General features: G+C 45.3%; 1 protein-coding gene across 4 annotated transcripts; it reads right to left on the bottom strand.

The window, feature by feature from the left end:
* Positions 1-849: 849 nt before the first annotated feature.
* Positions 850-22029, bottom strand: IQCG (IQ motif containing G). Of its 4 annotated transcripts, none has more exons than XM_064666163.1 (11): positions 21952-22029; positions 20293-20382; positions 18340-18483; positions 14709-14953; positions 13599-13727; positions 11613-11694; positions 5272-5433; positions 4580-4654; positions 2910-3041; positions 1561-1662; positions 850-1069 (listed from the first exon to the last, which is right to left on the bottom strand). In XM_064666163.1, exons 3-11 carry the CDS (start codon positions 18463-18465, stop codon positions 947-949), a joined length of 1176 nt encoding a protein of 391 aa, XP_064522233.1. In that variant the 5' UTR covers positions 18466-18483; positions 20293-20382; positions 21952-22029; the 3' UTR covers positions 850-946. The 4 variants fall into 4 exon arrangements, with proteins under 4 accessions (XP_064522233.1, XP_064522232.1, XP_064522234.1 ...); XM_064666162.1 differs by having other exon boundaries at positions 21914-22007; XM_064666164.1 differs by lacking the exon at positions 21952-22029 and adding an exon at positions 21772-21877.
* Between the last annotated feature and the right edge of the window lie 122 nt (positions 22030-22151).

Raw genomic sequence — 22151 nt, 5'->3', positions numbered from 1 at the left:
CCCAGTTCAGCTCGGACATGAGGATGTTTGGATGGGGCCAGCACGGGCTGGTCACAAAGAGCAGAGCAGACTGGTTTGAGCTCATCTCCTGCCTTGGGAGAGTCAGAAACGAGCCAGTTCAGCTGCAGGGCTTTTTGCTCAGACTGCACATGATTGACTGACAGTGGTGTCAGGAGAAGGGGTTCCCTTCTTGCTCTCTTAGCAGTTCTGCTCCCCAGCAGATCCACTCCCTGCCTACAGCCCCATCTCGCTGAGCAGGGACAGCGGCCGGGGTGGTGGGGATGGTGTGACAGACCAGCTCCTGTAGGCAGCACATCCAGCTGTCTTCCCATTGTTCCTCCCCTCAGTCAGAAGGAGCTGCTCTGTCTGCGTGCTGACATTGTGCAGGGCTGTGGGAGTGGAAACCTGTGTGCTCTGACTGTACTTGTGTTTGCTCTGCAAACTGCCCACGTTCTCCCCTGCTGACCTGACACAGGCACTGGCAGCAGGGAGAGCACAGCTGGAGCCCAGACATGGGTGCGTCGACCTCCCTGCCTGACCCACAGCAAACACCAGCACTCCAGCCATGGCCAGTGCTTTGAGGGCTGCACAGGAGGTTCCGGGTGCAGAGCATCCCATGCCAGCGAGCTACTGGGCTGGTAACAGGATTACCTCCCACTATCTGTCTTATTCCCATCAAGCAGTTTGGGGGGATATTGTGTTTCTCACTGCTTTGATGCAAATCCCCTTTGTGTTGGAGAAACTGTCTTTCTGCTGTACAAAGGCTGTACAAGGGCAGCTTCAAGATCTTGACTGCAGCTGCACCTTAACTGTGTCTGTCATGAACTGTGTTCTCCAGAATTGCCTGAACTCTGTTATATGGTTTATTTTGTCTTGTCAGACAGACTGCAGGGCTCTGCCCAGCAACAGACCTGGAGCACATCTGTGGGCACTTTCTTTACTTTCTTTAGTTTTTCTTTTCCTTCCCTGTTTCTGTCTGCACTGCTGCCTGTTCCTTCAGAAGCTTCTCGAGGGCCTGGTAAGGGCCAAGGAATCTGCGGACCATCGTGCCTTTCCACCAGGCCTGCACCTGGAAGTGAGAAAGAGAGGCCTCAGGGGAAATTTCTTGCTGGGGTACCTGGTACAGCTCAATGCCAGAGAGTCTTTCCTGTGCTCCCCAGACACAGGAGGGAACCTCCAGCGCACACAGCAGCCATCAGGCCTTCCTGGTTGCACTGGAAGCACCCACAGCTGGGGCAGGGCATCTGTGGCTGGTGGCAAGGGACAGGCAGAGGCACTGCCCCATGCCCCTCCCTGTGTCACCCATGCAGTGGAGCTGATGCAATGGGCACAGCCCCAGATCATTCCAGGAGACTGGCTTCTCCCCTTTGGCTCCCATCTCAAACCTGGAGCCAGCTGCTGGCTCTGAGTCAGAAAGGGACAGGCTTTGTCCTTTGCTTGTGCCGCCCCACACCAGCCAACTTTATGGGGCTGTTTTCTACCTGGACAAAGCCTGTGGCACAGATTATTAACTCCCAGCTGCTGATGGAGCAGCATCACCTCAGCGTTGCTCCCCTTTACCTTCAGAGCGCTCTTCAGCTCCAGGGCGTCCTGCTCTCGTTGTTTTTTTCTATCCTTCTTTTCTGTCCGGTCAGTGATGATGTTTTCCTCGAACATCAGGCACTGCAAGAGAGCACAGGGGTGGCAAAAGCCACATGACAAACACATCCCCTAAACTGCAGGGCCAGCCTTTGAGGCTCACTGTGCCCAGCCACTTGCCAGGGCAGGGCAGGGCAGGGCTCACCTGGATCCTGGTGCAAGGATTCTTCTCCTCTGGCTGCCTACGTGTCTCATCCTTGCTACTCACTTCCCACAGCCCTGCCAGAACTGCTCAGGCCTGTGGGTCATGGGGTGGGTCCCCACCCTGTGCACCAGGGAGCTCCAGGGCAGCACAGGGGTAATGTGTGACTGTGGACCTTCCTCCCCCACCTCCTTTGTTTGATCTTTCCTGAATGCAGATGGCAAATGTTGCTCATTACCACTGTCAGTCCTCAGGCACTTCGAGCTGCTGCCAAAGTGGAACCTCTCAAGGCCTGGGTGTAATTAACCCCCTGATCCCGTGCTGTAAAATGGCTGTCTGATGGCGTCGCAGGCAACAGCTGGTCGTGGGGAGGACGTGTGGTCCCTCAGGCTAAGCAGCAGAGGATGTACAAACACACTTGGGACTCTGAGATGACAGTGCACAGAGTGAAAAATGAGCCCACAAGCAGGAAAACATCAAACCCAGTCCCATCATCTCAGACCCAGTGACGGTAAGGAATGATTACAAGTTAATTCCTTCTGGCTTTAAAACACACGGTTTTGTAGACACTTCTCTCTGCCCTATGCTGCTGCTCCACTGTGATCAGAGCCCAGTAGTTAACCAAGAACCCAGTGTGGGGCAGGAATGGTTCTAACTGGAATCAGCTCCCTGATAACAGCATTGTGCAGCTGGGAATGTGTGTGTCTGCGGGAAGGGATGAGCTGCCTTTTTCAGTTCCAGCCTGTCTTACCCTGATGTTGCTAGAAGGAGCTGGAAGAAGCAGATTTGTTCAGACTAAGGCAGCAAACTAAGGTGAGGTGTACTGATGGGATGGGACAGTGTCTTTGCCCCTCACAAGGGCTGTCAGTAGCTCTCTCAGTACTTGCCGGTATTTGAAAATAGCTGTAGGGGAAATATTATCATCCCTCCTTGATGTCACAGGTGGCAAATGGAAGATGGCATCTCAGTCGCTGCCTTCCCAGGACCAGTGTTTATAATTGCGCCCTGTGCCTCAAAGTTACTGATTTATTTTTTTTCCCATGGTCCTGGTTCCTTATCTGAATGAGGGTAGGAAAAAGCCCAGTGCAGTTTTGCGTGGCTGAGCACTGAGATGCTGCTGATGTCTTACCTCCTTGGCAAATTTCTGCATTGTTTCCAAGTTCTCTGCCTTCAACGCTCTTAGGTCATCCAGTTCTACTTCTTTTGCATCAGTGTCATTTTCATACTTTTGCATCCAGTATTCCAGCTTCTCTTCCACCTTCTGCATGGGGAGGAATTGGTGCTCAGCATGGTGCAAAGAGTGCACAGGTGAGAGGTTTGCTACTATTACATGGCCTGCTCTCAGGAGGGTGGTGAGAGTCCTGTAAATGGTGCACGGTCAGTGTTTCTGGCTCATCTTGGAAGGATCAAGCCCCTAGGACAAAATTACTGGATACAGGATAAATTGCTGCTGGCCTGCAGGCCCCTCACTGGAGTTCACCACGGCAGCCACGGCACTGGACTGGGGATGAGGAGACTGGGTTGGGCTTTCAGGGGTGCATGAGGGATGGAGAAGCACTGGGGGTTAGTTTTGTACACAGTCAGTCCTGGTGAAGCAAGAGACAAGCAGAAGCCATTCTTCGTGTGTATACGGGGGTGGGGGTGTTTAAAAAACAATTTGTCAGTGGGAAAGGTTTTATCCTCTGCCTGACTCCTTATCTGCTTTCTGGATTAAGCACCAGGAATAAGGTCCCAGGGGACAGCACTTCACGCTGTTTCAGGTTGTGAACTTGGCTTTGTCTCACTCGTGAATAGGGCAGGTGTTTCTGAAACAGTCACACAGATGACTTCCTGCCATTCACCAATGACTTCTCCATAGCAACAACTGTGATTGCTTCCATGGAAAAATAATCTGAGGAAAAGCATCAATCTTATTACAGCATCACAGCTGGACACACAAGGGAGATGGAGGGCACGGTCATCCTCCTCTCTGCGGGCCCCTGCAAAGCCACCAGCTGCTGTGTGAGCATTGAGGGGCTGTGCCTGGCTGTGTGCTGGAGGTCAGACAGGCTGCAGCTTGGGCTTGGACAGTCCCCTTGCTGTGAGCATTGATCAGAGCAAGGCTCTGGGGTACAGAGCAGTGTTTAATTGCTCACAAGATACAGCACTGGTTTGCACTCAAATTACATTTTAAAAAATGTATTATCTCCTATTAAATTTTGTACTGGCAGTGACATCAGGTACCCTGCAGAAGTACAGGTTTTCTTCCAGTTATATCATTTATGAGAGGCTTTGCAATGTTAACACCACAGGGACATTCATGGTTGGTTACTGCTGAGAATGTGCACAATAGCTGTGGGTTAGCAACTCTCCAGCCCTGATTCTTCCTCAGATAAAGATAAGGCAAAACTGGTCTGGCAGTTTGTGTGGTTCCCTCCTCAGTGTCCCCTCTGTGCAGCCCTTGGGCAGTGGGTGCTCTTCCCCGAGGTGCTGGGAGCCCCAGATACTGCCAAGGAAGGTCTAAATAACATTCCAATCAGCCAAATACAACTACCTGAGGGAGGAAAAATCTGCGACACCTGAATAAACAATGCCAATTATTACATGAACACTAATTTTAAGGAAATGTACCTATATGTAGCAGATCTCACTTCTGGGAGAGCTGGGTTAATTAAGACATGAGGATAAGTAATCATTCTAACTGCAGCAGCCATGAACCTGGTACATTTGTGGAGCAATAACTGTTTTTCTTTAGGTATTAATTGATGATTCAATGTTTATAGGTTACTATTTTAAGCATTAGCTGACAGTCACACATACCTGATACTCTTGCCTGAGGAAATTTTCTGTCTCTGTGTGGAGCTGAATTTCCTCATCAGTTTTGTTCTTCAAGTTCTGTGATCAGCGCAGACAGAAAATGTGAGAGTCAGTGTTAGTGTGTAACACACTGCTGCTGAAAGCCAAGATAGAGTGCTGGAGCTCTGTGTAGTCCACGGACATTTTTTGCAGTGACAAAATTAACTGAGGCAGTCCTTGCCCCTGGGCCATCCATGAAATAGGGACAATTAGATCAAACTTTGATCAGTCAAAAAAAGATGCTTGCAAAACCAAAACAGTTTTCTAGTCCACTTCACCTTAGGTCCACAGGAGCAGCTCTGTCAGCACAGTCTGATGGGGGCAATGCTGGGAGCTCAGGCTGCCTGTGTGCTAAATACCCTTGTAACTACACCTTTGGACATACTTATGGGTCTGGTTTTCTGACAGTGACATTACGTTAAGCATTCACTGTCTCCTGCAGCTACACCATCTGTGCTGTTGCTGTTTGCAGGACCATACAGAGAAGCAATGGAAAATATAAAGGTTTCTAATCCCGATGAGTTTCCAGATCCAGTTCAAACAGCTGTGGTGGTGACTATAATGGAGAACAGGAAGGGCATCTGGGGAGCAAGGAAGGGCTCTGCCCTTTACTGACTGGAGATGCCTTCCAGTATGGGCCATGGGGAAGGGCTTACCTGGATTTCATTGTTCAGAGCATTCTCTTCCTTGCTGCATTTCCTCTGGGTTTGGTGGATCTGGAGGTCTGTGTCTTTCTTCATGTAGGAGCTTTCTGTGTCCAGTTTGGCCGTCTTCTCTTGGAGTTTGTCTTTGAGGCGATCAATGATCTTGTCTCGGTTCTAGTGGAGACAAAAGCAGCATAAAAGCAAGCCTGGAGACTGAAGTCAGAATGCTAAACTCAGAAGAGACAAGGCTACAGGCTTCACACTTTCCCTGAATGTTGCTCTATTTCAACCTCTGCTTCAAAGGTTAGTTTGATTTGTAACTCATATAGATGGCAATCAACCCATCAGCAAGGAGTGATTACCTCTGGATACGGTGGAGTGATGAACAGAGTGGGACGAGAAGCCAGGCCTTCTGGTCCCTTGTGCAGATATGGATTCAGACATGTTTATTATAAACATGAAAGAAGCCAAATAATTTTAGCCACTTAAAGCTAGGCTTTCCTTATACTAACTTCTTGGATTAGACCATCTCAGTGAGTGAGCATCTGTAAGAGGAAGATAATGGCTCAGCCCCACATAAGCCAAAGTCTGTTATCCTAAAGTAAACTTTATTCCTTGGATTCATTTTTTCTAGTTATGCAGCAACTATATAAACTCAAATTTAGGAACAGGTGCAAATCTAATCCTGTCTTGCTTATATGTTTAAACAGTTATTTCTTGAAATCTTAACAGGTAGATGGTGCCCACTTTGTTACAAAAACATACACCCAGGGCAAGGAAGAAGTGTCAAGGAAAAGCTGACTATGAGCTCCCAGCCTCTCCCCATGCCTTGTTTTGTGATGGAGCTGAGCTTTCCCTTTCTATTTCTGCTCTTCAGAGCTCCCCCACAGGCAAGAATCCTGAGTGGTTTGTCCAGCTTTTGGAGCGTGCTCAGGAAGCAAAGCACACTTGCTTGATTTGGGATTGCTGTTTTGTTTACTCCTTTTTAATTAATTTCTTTCAGTAACAGATAAAAGTTCATCATTTCAGGGCTGGAACTTGGAAGAACTGCCTGTAAAATGAAAAACTCTAGACTTTTGTATTGAGAGTTAAGAAGGTCATCAAAGCAAAGCCTCCTGTGCAGTTATACAGGATCAGCATGAACACCTCTGGTTTGGCACCCAATTGCTCTGTCATAGACTTTCTCTTTGCTTTCCTGCCATGCTGTGATGGGTTTGATATTCATCAGCCAAACCTCACAGCTGAAGATAAAGATGAAATGCCAAAGTGCCGGCATTTAAACCTTTTGAAGCCCACATATCTTGTCTGTGAAGTACCTCACATTCCTTAGCTGTGTAAACATGGAAAAATGCCACAGGAAGAGAAGCCAGCTCAACAGTGCTGCCTTTGAAAGCCTCTGCAGCATGACTCATTTGGAAAAGGTTTCCTTATAAGAAGAGTTTGGAGCAGCTAAAAGGAAAGTCCTTACTTCTGCACTCCTTGTCTGACATAGTTAGGAAGAGTAAAGTACATTTATGAGGCTCATGACAACTGGGGCCCTTGGCTGATGGTGTTTTGGGGGTTCAAAGGTCAGGCGTTCTCATGCTTTTGAAGGTTTCCAACATCAGATACTATTTTACAGACATATCATCATATGACTGCAGACAGCTACAGACATGAGCTGTTTGTGCCCTATTAAGGCTTCTGGTAATGGCCTTTATTTTCCCTGGCATGGAATTTTGGTGGCTATTGGGAGGGGTTGTGTTCCCAGTCTGTAGACATGGGAGGTGAGTGTAACACTCTATTTTGAGATTGTCTTCCTGGGTCATGGTGTAATTGTGTCTACACTGAGGGGTTGGCAGAGAGAATGGGGAGATGCTAATGGAAAAAACCCAATGTTTTGTGGTGCTGAGCCTCTGGGAAGTCAAGTGCTGCTGATGTCAGTGTGTTAATCCTATCTGCCAAAGATCTGCAAACAGGCTAGAAAAGAAGGGTTCAGCCTAGGTTACAAAGCACTCAGAGATATGAGAAGAGCATGAACATTTCACCAGGTTATTTTCTTTCTCATTTCATATTTGAGTAAAGCAAAAAGTGCTTTTGATCCCAGCACCCCAGGCCTCAGCCGGGATGGGGGCCCATCTGCTCTGTTTGTTTTCCCTGTTGTATGGCATGTTTGTGGTTTGGATTTGGTCTGTGGTGCTGTAAAACGTCCTGGTTAGAGGTGGGGAGTCTGGGGGCTTGGTTACACAACCCAAAGCAGTGGGAAATGAAATGCAAAACCCCTCTGGAAGTGAAATGCAAAACCCCTCTGGTGGTTTACAGCAGCGTCTGCCTGGAGAGGGAGAGTCATCTGCAGGGATGAGGGCAGCTCCTGCTGCTGGACCTGGCGCTGCAGATCTGGGCACGTTTGGTGTTCAGCTGCAGGGAGTAAATGCTGCAGTAAATGCCCACAAGCTGTGGGCACCATCTGCAGAGTGTGCTGTTCCCTGAACTTCAGGAACAGGCACTGGGAAAATGAGTTAATATTTATTCGTTCTGGTTTATCATAGCAAAGGTCCCCGCCAGGACACGGAACGCTTTCACACAGCTGATGCAGTAAATCTCTGGGCTGCTTATTTGGGATGACTTCAGTGTTGAATCTGCCAAACCAAAGATGCAAATCATTCCTCGTGTCCAAAACTATCAGAAAACTGTCAGAGACCAAGATCAAAACCCAGGAAATAGTTGTCAGGAGCCAGTCTGCTTCACAAGCAGGTAAACAAGCTGATTTTCTCTGATCTCTCAGCTCACAGACATCAGCTCAGAGGCCTGTCTGCTGTCACCCAGTGCCACAGGAGTCTGCCCCACAGATGCTGTTTGGCTGCAAAAACAACTGCACTTAGCTGGAGACGTTATCTGCACTCCTGTGTTTTCATTTACTTTGATTTATCTCTCTTGTAAGTGCCACGAAGATCTCCCAGCTCTTCCACAGCAATTAGTGTTTACAGTCATTTGAAATACATCTGGTTACAAAAGTAGCCAATAGGAGTAAACAGTCTGAGGAATTCCCCAGCAGTCAGATGAACCTCCTGCCGCCAGCAGCACTCCCCGTGCTGCCATTTGGCAGGGGAAGGGGTGCTGTGCTCCATGCCGGCAGCCCCGGTGGGGAGCCCTGCTGCCTCTGCCTTGCTCCCACACCCAGTGCCTCGGAGCTTAAGCCCCTCACTGGCAGCTGCAGCATCTCAGCTTGCAGAGCCTGGAGATATGCTTAGATCTGCACACCTGCTGCAGCCTGGACCCGCTCCCCCTGAAACCACAACGTGTGGCCCTACAGACACTTCAGTGAGGCCACAGCCTGCATCTCTGTCCCAGCTCCAGAACATCCCCATGCTGCACACCTCCAAGGAATGTCAGGGCCCAAAGGACAGAGGGGCTGGCAGGTCACCCAGCTTCAACAGAACAGCTTCTGCAGCCCTCTGCCAGCTCACGTGCAATCCCAGCAACTGTAGGTGAGAGCTGGTGAGAGGCAGCTGCAGAGAGAGCAGGACCTCTTGGTAGCAGCACTCCTGTGGAAAGTCGTGCCCCTCTGGAGCCAGGTTTGGATCTGGTGCACCAGCTCTGGGTCCTGCTGCACTCCCTGGGACTCTGCCAGCAGTGGAATGAAGTCATGCAGAAGCTCAGGACCATCACAAACCTTGTGCCTTCTACTGTAATCACCTGGTGCATTTCTCCAGTAGAAACATGCACCAGTGGCTGTGTATATATGTTTAATACATTCCCTAGAACACTCCATTGATGCATTTCCTGGGAGAGGAAAAGGGAAGAAACATGATGGATTTTAGTCATACTACTAAAAGCACAACCAGGTGGGGCACTGATACAGTGGAGCTGGATGTGTTATGACAGCCCACACAGAATTGAAGTTATGGGCCTGTTTTCACTGGTACCGTGGTGCGATGGCTTGGATTCCTATCTGGTTGGTAGCTGCAATATTTACTGCCTGTTACACCACACTTGCACACATGTATGGCACGAGTGTACACAAAACCTGCAGGACATAAAAAGTCTTTGGGCGAAGAGCAGTGCAGGAATGCCAAAGTTTACATTCCTAAATTTTTATGTTAAGGTGTATAATTCTATGTATTAATTTGTTTCAAAACCTGTACAGACTGCCATCACTTGTCCAGGAAGCCCAAGAAAGTGAGTATTTTTGTACAACCTAGAAAATGAACACTGCAGCAGCAAACAGAGCCCTGCAGCCAAACCTGAGCTACCGGTGCTGCTCCTGCACAGAGGGGTAAGAGCAAAACCAGACAGATCATTTCAGCTCCTTTACAGACGTCAGTGCTTTCCAAGAGGAAAGAAAACAAAACAAGAACATTTAGCATTTGATTTGTGTTCCATTAGAAAGAAAAATGAGCTGAGCAGGCTAATAAAGTATTAATTAGCATCTCATTAAGAAGTAGCAAGAATGAGAATACATATACACAGGAAACATGAGTGAAGCAAAGGCCGTGTTTTTCTGGTTCCAAGATTAGATTTGCTTGCTTTTGTTTTCTCATCCACTAGGCTGGAGACAACCACATAGGCTTTTGTCTACAGGTCTATGCATTATTATTGTTGTTCAAAGTACTCCAAAATCAGCAAGCTGTATTTTTGTTTTTAATTTGTTGGCAAGGTGACAAATCATGCAAGTGTCTGTAAAACTGCCTACGGGAAAATCCCATATGAAGCAAACAGAAATTACTCTCCCTTGGGAGACGCGGTGAGACACCATTATTTTTGGCACGGGAGGAAAGCAGTACTTGAAAGTAGTCTTGTCTTTGATTTGTTATCAAAGCCGAAACTATAAGGAAGCCCAGAAAAGGACTTCTAAGATTAAAATATTAAATACCAGATGAGTGCAGATCCCACTTGATGAGGCAAAACCCAAGAACTGATTAGCACTGAAGGGACAAGGAGAAGAGCCTCCTCTCTTCTAGCACGGGAGCTACGCACGTTCTTATGACTGCAAGAGGTAGAAGAGGTGCAGGTCAGGACACAGAGAAGTGCCCCTTGTCTGCACAGTGCCAGGACATTGCTGCTGGTGCGAGGTGGGATGGTTACAGCCCCCCACATACCAGACCTTGGGAAGGCATTAAACCAGAACTGGGTACATACACTGTATGCACAGACATGGTGAGGTTTGAGGAGCACTACACAGAAGAATTCCCTCATCGCATTCACTAGCTTGGGGAGTGGGAGAACAGAAACTTCTCAGGAGCCATCAGAGCCTGACTAAGAAGGGACAACCTGCAGAAGCAAAAAGATCCTTCATTTTTTTACAACCATCCTGTATTTACAATTAAACTTTCCACTGTACATGCATCCAGGCTGCCAACACAAAACTTTCATGTTCTACAAACCAAACTTCACCAGCATGTCAGTGGCTTAAAATTCCTCTGTGTAGTCAACTATATCCTGGCTTGGTTACTGTCTACACTATTGTCCAAAGACAAAATTCAGTGATACCAGTTCTTTCCTCAGATGCCCTTGCTGTTCTCTTGCTCACTACTGAACAAAGTGTCAGATTCTTGTTCCTTCCTCCAGCCCCTGTACAGCCCTGACCCTTTCGCTCGTTTGCTATCACACACTGTCTCCTGCCCTAGCAGGGCCATGTTGCATGAGCATCAAGTCTGAGCTGTCTGGTGAGCATTACAGTGACCAGTGATAAGCCACTGAATTGATCTGCACTTGTGTAGCAAGTCTGACGTTTCCAGAATGCCCCAGATTTACTGTTCGTGCACACACTATTTGCGTGATGCAGACAGAAGGGCTGAAGCTTTCCAGAAAGATCAAGTTGACAGCATATGTGCAATAACATTGATCTGCCCTTGTGTAGGCATATTTGGGATTTTCTAATGTCTGGAAGCCTAGAAAAATACTATAATGGCATTTTTCCCAGACAAAAATGTAGGTAGAAAAGTGACCTGCCCCTATACAAAGTGTCTCTCTTTCTCATTCCTTCTTTGTCACATTTTCTTCTGTGCCAGATGATCTGCACGAATATGAGAGAACCTTAGATACTGCTATCTGCAGATAACCTTTTTCTCACTGATTGCAGATATCTGTGCTTTGCCACTCCCAGCTGTGTTCTTAGGATATTCCAATTTGATCATGATGATTATGAGCATTTTGAGCTCCCAGTTGAAAACCTCTGGACACTGCTCTCAAAGTCATTAGTGGGCTAATTCCAAATACAAATCTTTATTGCAGTTATTCTACTTCTATATTCCTAAATGATGGATCATTCTGGATGCCACAGGTCCTCCCTGAGTACTAGATCCTGGGCAGTAGAGTTGAGCTTGCTAACAGGCTTCCCCCCTGGCACAATGCCCAGTGCTAAGTGCTCTCACCTGAAGGTCTTTTGCAGTTTGTCTCTTGACATCTTGCAGCTGTTTCTGGAGTGACTTTATCTCCTTCTTTCCTTCCTCCTCCCTGAAGAAAAGTGGGAAAATACAATCACTTCAATGTATCAAAAGGACAAGAGCTGTTTACCTAGAAAGGGAACTTCCTGTCTCCTGATACATTGTGGAAAGATAAACAGAAACTTCTCACCAAAACTACTGACTTGTTCAGTAAATCCTGAAAGAAGAGGTGCACAAAGGGAGCAAGGCGGATGGTGATGAAAGGGAGAATGAGCCAAAAAACCAGGGGATGCTCTTGTTAAAAGCCTGGAGTGGACTTAAGTATGATGCAATTCCTATAGCAGAAAGGGAAGATGCCTGTCATTGAGTCACAGTTTCTACATTTCAGCAGAAACATCCCTGATTCTGTGCAGAAGTGTGTCTGAGCAGCAGAGTGCCAGCTTGTGTGTCATTATATGTATGGAGAATGTTTTTTTATATTAGACTTAAAATCTTCCGAAAAACACTGTCTTAGGTTCTGAGATCCGTGAAGGGATCTAAGGGAAGGCCAAAAGCTGGAGAGGTCCATCTGTCTAAAACAAAGCAGATGCAGTAATGTTTTAGGTGGTATTATCTTATTTCAGTCAGAGTACTTATCTAAGCTTTTATGCTCGTGATTTGATTTAAAACCAGTAAATACTACAGTTGGCACCTGAGACTTTGTATCCTATCCCAACCTTACAATCACACATGCATTTAATTTTCTGAGTCCTTAGCTAGTTTGACTGTGATGAACAAAAGCTCCTGATAAGGAGTCCCAGTGTCACTGAAGACGCCTTTCATAGTGTATTCACACAAAACCAGGCAAGTAATTATTATCTTGAAAGACAGATCAAGTTCATTCCATGAAAAGAATGTACAGAAGAACAGAGTGGCTAGACATGATTGACAGAATGGAATAAAAAGCATTATGTACTTTCTCATTATAATCTCTCTGCTCCTTTCTGCCCTCCAGTAGTGGATAGTTATTCCACAACCAATTGCTACTCTCATTTTTGCTTTTTGTCCCTTCCATGGATAAACAATAAATCCTTTGGTTTTAGACAGTGGAAGAGTTGGGTTTCGTGCTTGAAATCACACATTCCACTGGAAGCTGGGGATTTGCCCTGGAGGCAGACCCCTGAGCCACTGCAGGAGCCGTTCCAGTAGGTTGGACTCATGACAAATCATGACTTAGAGCAGCTTTGCTGTGCATCCTAAATGATAGGCCTGAGCTGCTACACAGAGCAAAGTAGCTGTAAAGTGGTCAAATGCTTGTCTGATGACTGTGATTCTCTCTGACAGTCTTGGGGTTGAACCAGAGTTTTGCATGCTAAAAAACTCCAAGAAATTTGAGGTAAGGAACCACCAGTGCTGAGATGATAACAAACCTGTACCCTGAAAGATTTGGGACAGAAGAGGATCTACAGTGCAGTGGCTGGTGGATTAGCCTTAAATAAGACAATTCCTCTGTCACCATCTGTGCTGAACCCTCACTGCTGCTGGGAAAGGGGAGCCAATTAGCACATGGGTCAGAGCAGATTCTCCTGGGCATCAGACAACCTAAAGGCCATATGTTGCTGGCCCTGGTTTGAACAGATTCTCTGCTGCTCTGGCTTTCACTGGGGACAGGAGTTAAAGATCAGGGAGCTCCTACATCACATTATGTTTTAATTGAAATGAGACAGCATTTGCATTAATGCAGACACTGATGTGTCCACTGTGGTTAAAGCTCAGGCAATTCCTAGCTCAGATCAGTATCAGAACCATTCACTAATTGTTTCTGAAGGGAAAAGAATTGCAGTTTGTAAAGCAAGCAAAACAATTCAAGTTGAAAAAGTAGAATCTCTTCTGTATTTTGGTTTTATTGGGTCTTCTTCCTTTTCAGCATGTACCGAGTGGGAATGGGTTTGGCTTTCAGCAGTTAAGCAGAGAAGAACTGAACACAACACTGACCTGATGAGGACATCATAAAACTTGCTCTTTTCTTCCTTCTCTCTCTCATTAGCTTCTGTTAGGCTATTAAATATTCCCGATTCCTGCATCTTTTTCATAGTGACAGCAATTACATCACTTGCATATTGCCTGCCAGGAACAAAAGGAACACAACAGTACTTTACAGGTGTTGGTACTACAGTGTCTGGCACCTTTATCCATTACTGTTTATAGATAAAGGTGAGGAAATAAAAGATCCCTTTTCTGTTCTTACATCCTACCAAACCCAGGAGTGCTTCTCCCATGGTATCTGCTTCTTGTACATCTGAAAAACTCTGTATTAGGAGTTGGTTGAAGTTTATAATTTAAAAATGCTGGCTGTGCTGCCATAAGGAAGGAGGCTGCTGGCCTGCAGTTGTGGTGACAGATAGGTGGATCCTGGAAAATGAGACCTGGGGATGCAAGTAAGTGTGTCTGTGGGGGGATATCTGGATGCCAAAATATTCCAGTACAGCCCTAAACTGATCTTAACAAATAACATGGGCTTGTCCAGTTTATTGAAGGTTATGGTGCATGTGGCATTTATATTTTGGCAGCTCCCCCGTCTGTCTTTTAAACCAAAGGCTGCTGGTATTTCTGTAAATCAAGACACAGGATTAGGTGTAGGAATAAAGTTTGTTTTAAAAAAGAAAGAAAATATTTAGTCTTATCTGTTCTATAAAGGAGAATGGCTCTAACTGCCACAGAAACTCTGTGTGCCCTGCAGAATGAGTTCAGGAGAAAGCTCAGATCCCACTTTGCCTGTGGGATCTGCTAAGGGAACCTGACTCCAGGTACCAGAACATCAGCACTGATTAGTGTCTGGCATGAATTCCACCCAAGCAACCATTATCAACTGGGTAATGTTTTGCAGCTCCATTCAAAATAAACTGCTGGTCATTATGGGGCATCCAGAGACAAGCAATGGCCAGAACCAAATGGCCTATGAACCTCGATCCCACTGTTATCCTTAGAGGAACTTCTGGACCAAGACTGAAACACTCTGACAGTGGGAGAGTGGGGTGCATGTATTTTTGCTTTCAAGAGATAGACTGAGAACACCTGAGCATCCTCCACAGGTGCTTCACTCACCTGTCAGCCTCAATTTTTCTGAGCTTCTCTGCAGTCACAGCACTGTGTTTCCTGTCCCTTTTGGAAGGCTGATGGGTGCTTTTCCCATCTTCAATTTGCCCCATCTGCTGCTTGGGTTCAGTGTTTTTCAGGGCCATGGAGGTAACTGTTTCCTCACTCTCTTGCCTTGCTGACATAAGCTCTGGGTCATTAATGTCCAGCTCCTTCTGGGTCTCTATAATTTCTTTCATTTCCTGGATGCCAGTCTAAAAGGGAAGAAGAGACCTGCTTGCACACTGAGCAGTAGAAATAAACCCTCTGCAACATTATGTGCGAAGAAGAAAGATTAATAATAAACTAGAATAAAGCTTTACTAAGAGCAGTTGATAGTGCCTGTTAGAGTCTGCAAAGAGTGGAAGAGCAGAAACATTTATGTTGCTTAGCTTTGAGCACACAGTGTAGCTTATTGATGTTTATGGGCTCAAAAGCCCTGAAGTGACAGGACTAGAAGAAGCCTCAAGAGGTGAATTCATCCGCTCCAAGAGATGCTGGTTCAGACTATGTCATTCCTGACATGTCCTTAATGGCCTCCAGCAATGGACTACACACCCTCCTGCCAGTGCCAGCACCTCTCAACAATCTTTACCGTAAGAAAGTTCTTTCTCCTCAGCAGCAGCTGAGCCCCTGGCTTGTCGTCCTGGTCTCTGTAGGCACAGAGAACAAATCATTGCCTCCTTTTTTTGCAGCAGCTTTTATGCACTGGAAGACTGTTAGCCTGTTTCCCCTCTGCCTTCTTTCCATCTTAGACATTTCCCACTGCCTGTCACCACAACCTTTGCCTACAGTATTAGTGTGGAAATAAAAGTGACAGACATCAGCTATCTGCTTAGCAGGTTTTTTGAGAGAGTGACAGCAGAGGAAGTGTAGCATGAATTCAAAAATGAAATTCAAAATATTGGCAGCTCTTTCTGCATGGAAAGTTATCTTGTGGACGTGTACAATTTTATTAATAAAAGGCAAAGGCCCAGAAAAAGCAAAATGAAAAATTATAAAATCGGCTAAGCTTTTGCTTCCAGGAATTTCTCTGCTTTATGTGCTATGAGTGAGAATGCAGGTGTGTACTCTGGGACATTAAAAGAGAAATTTTTCTTGCCTGCCTACCGGCATCTCTGTGGCTGAATACTTCCTAGCAGCAGTGCTGACACCAGCTAACACAGTCACTGCCAACCCCATCCCAGTCCACAGCTGCCTGCTCCCCACCCTGGATGCATGGGGAAATGGATAAAGAGCTCACTGTGATGAAACATTTTCCAGCAAAAAGGAGGGGAAAAAAAAAGGTTATTTTTGGCAGCACCAGTTCTCAGTCCAGATTCTTCAACAACCACACACACACATTTGTGCCAATAGAGTGCAGAGAGGGCAGAGTAAAAACAAGTGGTCAGGGCAGCAGCTGTGGATGCCAGGAGTACTTCCAAAAAGTTACTTGTCATGTGAGGCTCCATTAGTGGTCTGTGAGGGTACTGCAAAGGGCTGCTTCCTTATCAATGTCTTGGACAGCTCTGGATGGGATAGATCAGCCTCTGTCAGCGCCTGACTCCTCACTGACTACAGAAGGAGGCTAAGTGACTACATGCTTAATTTTTGGACAGTTAAATTTACATTAAATGAATCACATGCATGAATCACACCCAGACCAATGAAAATTACGTAGCTAATTAGTAAAAAAAGGTTAAATAGCTGGCTGGTGATGGCTGTACTTCAGAAAGAACTAATTTTGGCAAGCAAACTGCTTTAATATCATGTAGATTTTATGAGTATTCTAACAGATGCTTTTTAATGTCTGGGAAAATTCAAGACAGGCAATAACTGGATTGTCTGTAAACAGTAGGGACTTACACATGACCAAATAACTATGTAAGAGCAAGAAGTTTGTAAACTGCCTGTGTTACCATCTCCTAACAGAATTTTGTCGGTTGCCCAAAATTCAGCAAATAGAAAGGCTGCCTCCCTCTGGGGGATGCACTGTGTGAAGCAGTGTACAAGAGCATCTAATTTGGTAAAATCAGTGAGGTGCTGGCCAACACTGTGATTAATCCTCTCAGAAATGTCATCAACTGACATTTAGATGTCAATCTTTAAAAATGCCATTGATTTGTTTGACTGACAGAGCTCCAGGGTGCTTTGGAAATACAGGTCTTCTACAAATACAATGAAAACAGGCAAGTGGAAACTGAGAAACAGGGAGGAATAACAAATTACAGAGCACCAAAGTTAGCAAGTCGCTTCCCTAAGCCATTTTCTTGTTTCTAAATTGTTTCCTTCTCGATTTGTTTTGGCATCTTTAAGAGCAGAAGTAAGGCTTATTATCTGGGATAAAGTTGTGTACTAAGCAGTGACTTGGTAAAAATGAGCATCTGTGATTGAAAAGTGAAGGTATTTTCTCTATAATTTAAGTGTACCTTCAGTAGGTCTATCAGCCTGAACCTGTGTGTCTGAAGAACTCCTACTGTCCCAGAGAAACGCTCTTTTTCTGTGTTTTGCTGCTGGCACATAAGAGGTTTCCCTCTCTGGCACATAAGAGCTCAGAGAGGGAGAAGCATCCTCTGCGAACAGATGACGCCGGCTCATAGGAGTCTTTAAGGGGAGGAGTGCCCTCTATGGCACAGTCTGAGCATCGTTCCCGCCCTGAAATTTCTGTAACTCCGGCTGCTGCTGCTCTGCGATGGGTTTTTCGAAAAGGTAGTATGGCAAGGAAACACGTGAAAAACATGTTTATTTGCGTTCCTCTGGCATCCTTAACTGGTACATTAGACAGAGTGAACATCGTTAGATGTGAAAACTCAGATCCCAGTTTTTATTTCCATCCTGGTCTCACACTTTTTTCTTGAGTTCATCTTAAAAAAGTTTCAAGCCAGCTAAAACTGGAAACAGCCTGCTATATCACTTAAAATATATGACTGCAGAACTTAGAACCAGTTACCCCTCAGGATGGTCCCATCCTGTTTCTTATGTCTAACAGCCACCAGAAACATCACAACACCTTCCCCCACAGCAACAAACCTCTGCCTGAGCATTTAGGCCTTCTCTCTTCATATCTCTGCCCAAACCCTCTTAGTTGCAATACCTATTAGAAATCAACTAATAATTAGTGATCACTGAGAAAGGGTAGTTACTAATATCTTTTGAAGTGCATCTTTCTTAATGCATTGTCTGTGGGAACAAAAGGAACTTTATCATGGACTTAGAGAGGAATAGAATTACCCTGGGTTTGAGTACTTTCAAACCTCCTATTCATTTCTACTTTTAAAATAGCTGTGCATCTCCATAAGAACCTACATATGTTTTGCTTCCTTTTCCCTAATCCTTTGCTAGTCATCTAACCACCATGATTTTAAAATTATTAGCCCAGGAAATCCATTACAGGTCAGTAGGGTCCTCTGCAAAGTCTTGACAAAGGCTTCTCAGTGGTGCTGCGGTACAAGCATTAAAATTGGTCATCTGTGCACTTTTATTGTGTTTCTCCACCCAGGGGTCATGGAGCATTCACAGAAAAAATACTTGAACTGATTTTTTAAAAATGCTGGTAAAAGACAAGAAAAAAAAAAAAAAGAAGATATATATATTTTTAAGCAGTGTGGATATAGGCACATACATGGCTGAGGTCTGTCTTGTCCTCGTCTGAAATTGGCATGATATACCCAAGAATTTCAAGCTGATCGACACAGTTCTCCAGCACAGCAGCAAACAGCAGAGCTTCCAGATGAGTGACTTTTTCCATTTGTTTAGTCTCTGTGTCCTTGCCAGGAGGAACAAAGATAAAAGATACCAATCAGAAAAACACTATGGTGTTAGTAATGTTGGTAACAGTAGTTTAAACTAAAGGTAGACACGAAATAGCTTTATTTGCAGCCTTACATATACTTCCCTGGCTTTGTTTATAGCCTTGCATACACTGTTTATAAGAGGAGCTGTGCTCTGCTAATGGCTGCATTCAGGGACAGTGGGAATGTTTAGCTTTCACAAAACAAAGAGGTCCTGGTCCCTCCTACAGCAGATCTGGGTGGACAGGCTGGGGAGGGAATGGATATGGGGGGCACAAAGTGAGTGGGGTGCCTCATCCTTCACTTCAAGAGGGAGCAGTGTTTCATAGTGGACTTTGGGAAACAACAGAATGAAGGTGCCTTTTTTGAAAGGAAAAAATTAACTGAAGTCTTATAAAATCACAGACAGTGAACCTTCATGGCTTAATCATTCCTCATTATTTACTGTGTAGCCTTCACAATTCTATGATCCCAGTCCCCTCAGCAGGAAGTGTTACCACCTTAAGATGCTGAAAGTCAAACAAGAACCAATTCTTGGACTAAATAAACTATCTTTAACATTCTGTGTTATTTCACTTTAAATTGCTCTTCAAACATGAAACTACTCTGACATACACTTAAGCACCCCTTTGCCTTGCTTACAGATGGAATATTGTGAAAACACATTGAGGGAAAGGTGGAAATTTGCTATTAAAAAATACCTAAGAAAACACATGCACAATAATGGAGAAATTATCTGAGAATTACAATGTTTTAATAAGCCATTGGACAATATCTCCAAAGCCTGCACGTACAAACTAGATATTTATTGTATAACGTGTAGCACAACTGGAGTCTGTGATGGCTGAGATCCTGAGTGGCATTGCAATTGGAAGCATCAACATCCACTAACAAAACCTTCATTTGGCTGCTGTACCTACAAGTGGGTTTGTGCCATCTGTAAAACCCTTGAATAAACATATTCTAGGCCTGCAGAATATTACAGTCCAATCTGTAAGTGTGCCAAGGAAATACATCATACAGTGCCTGTTAGCATAAGACATGGCCACAATTCTATGAAAAATTAGAGGTTTGGATGCAGTTGTGCTCTGGATCACTGGAAGTCAGTGATATTTCATAAGCAAGTGTTTAAAAAAATGCATACTTGCTCTAACCTCTCTGAAGCTGTTATCATTTGTCCTGATACTTTTTTGTTGTTTTTGTTGAAGAAAATATATTAATTTCCAGTTGGAACATGAAGTTAATTTCATGTGTTCAGGAAAAAAGGGCCATTTCTCAGTTCAGGTTTATTTGATGTCTGTTAGTACAGAATAGGTGAAACAAAAATAACTTTGATTTTACATATTTGTTTCCTGGTGTCCCTCTGTTGCAGTAAGCTGTTTAATGCAACATGTGTTGAAATGTGCTGTCCTTTGTAACAGGACACAGCTCTCCTTGTGGAAAAGATTACAGCTGGAAAGTGTGCCAGGGGCACTGACTGGGATTGCTCTCTGTAAATACATAGGAAGAGCAGATACCAGGGAGACACAGAGGTATTTAAGTTAAAGGATAATACTGGCCCAGGGTCAAAGGAGTGTAATTTCCCCTAAGCCAAGCAATTATGATAAGGTTTCTAACTTCTGGATGGATGAAGATATGGAACAGCCTTTCAGACAAAGTAATGGTAGGGGCACCCTGATTTATTTCAAGAAGCTGCTTAAATTATGGCAGGAAAAGATAACAGCCAAGCAGTGATTCTGAACATTGTGTTCAGTGTCCTCCTTGTATTATTTATACCCACTTACCTAATATAATCCCACTGTGCAGGGCTTTTGATGACAAAGATGGAACTGATTTCATCCCTTTGCTTCTGAGATTTTTTTCCTCTCCTTTATCTTAATTTAAGAAAAAGAAAAGTAACATCTTGAAATAGGAATCCGATAATAGCATTAACAAATAAATAGCAAATAATCTGTATAATAAACTAAACCCATCACTTTTCCTTTCTTTTCAACCTTGGAATCAGTGATAGAAGTGGAGATGCAGAAATTAAGTATTTTTACATCAAGAAAGTCAGACAGTGTCTTTTTCCAGTCCACAGGCACTAATAAAATATTTTTAAATGTTTTACTCATTTTTGTCTTTTTCAGAAATCTAAGATCCATGTTTTGAGTCTAAACAACATGAGAATAATCTATTACATGTGCAGTCCTAATGCTAAAAATATGATGAAAAAAGATGTGTTGGGAGATAGCCATGACAGATGATTATGGCAGCATTTTTGAAAGAAAAAGAATTCAGCTCTCAGAGGAAAAAGTGACTTATTTGGAAACAAAGGAGGATGCAACAGCTTTTCCTCTTTCTCATCAGCAGCTTCTGCCCAAGAGAGAATTAACTCAGGATATCAGTGTTGCTGGAACATTTCTCTAAAGCCTTTGCTCCTCCTGTACATCTCCTCTTATATCCCTCTCCTCACTCAGGAGATCCACATGCCAAGCCAGTAGGCTCTGGGCTTATACTGACTTGGAAGTGAGAAGGAAACCACTGTCTGGGGCATTAGGAAACACTACAAACAGGAGCTGCTTGCTCTGGATTTCAGTGTCAATGCAATGCCCACAGACCCTCCCGATGCAGCCACTGGCACTGCCCTTCATTGCTGTGTTTGCTGAACTCCCTCATTAAACTCTATTAATAATAATTAAAAAAAAAAAAGTATGTGAAGGATTCAGCTTCCCCCAGGAGTTTTGGTTGACATTCTTTCCCTGCTGATATAAAGGGAAAGGAAAACAAATCAAGAAATAATTTTTAAAACAACTGTATAAAAAGGCTTGGCCCCCTGTTCCTTTGGGGATTGCAACTCCCCCTGCTGTGTGAGAGCCCTGGATGTTCATTTCTCCCACCCTGCTGCCCGATACATGAAAATGGCTTCAAAGGCAGCATTTTGTGCAGCATCCCTTTGAGTCAGCTAAAGAGATTCTGGTGAATTCCAGTGAGAAAATGCATAGCTGAGGATGTCACATCTCCTTTTGCTCTCTTTGGCAAGTGATTGGCATGGAGAGGTGCTGAACATCCACCACAGCAGCAACTGCACCAGAAATCACAAATAGCTTCATTTTTACAAAAAAAAAAATGGCCTTAAAAAACTCTGCCTCTGGCTACAAATGTTAGAATGGAAGGTGCTCATTTGAACAAAAAAAATAAGGCAAAGGGAAGTAAAATAAATACGAGATGATTCACTAATTCAAGGTGAGAACAGAGGAAGACGGGCAGGGCCCGGAGCCCACCCCGAACACCAAGCGCTGCCCTTCTCCTCCGCGGGCTCGTCGGCTCGTTCCACCGCCACAGCCGGTTCTCGCTCACTCTGCCCAGCCCGGCAGGGCCTCCCCTCAACTTCCCGCCCGGATTTCCCCCTTTCCCCGCTCCCACCCCCCGATCCCGGTGCCGCTCCTCCCCCTCCTCCTCACCGGGACGCGCCGCCCGTCTCCATGGCAACCACCACCCTCGGGGGCCTCGCGGGGCTGTCCCGGCGGGCGCCTGCGCGGCGGGTCTAGGGCCGCCCTTCCCGGTCTCTCCCGCCTGGCATCGCCCCCGAGGGACGCGGGGACGGGGCGAGGGGCGCGGCAAGGGCGGCGCGGGGGCCGCTGTACCCCCTCCACCACCACCA

This window comes from Pseudopipra pipra, chromosome 10, assembly GCF_036250125.1.
Source record: "Pseudopipra pipra isolate bDixPip1 chromosome 10, bDixPip1.hap1, whole genome shotgun sequence".
Lineage (NCBI taxonomy): Eukaryota > Metazoa > Chordata > Aves > Passeriformes > Pipridae > Pseudopipra > Pseudopipra pipra.
Note: the sequence above shows the minus strand (reverse complement) of the source record. Positions and strands in the feature narration are given on the sequence as shown.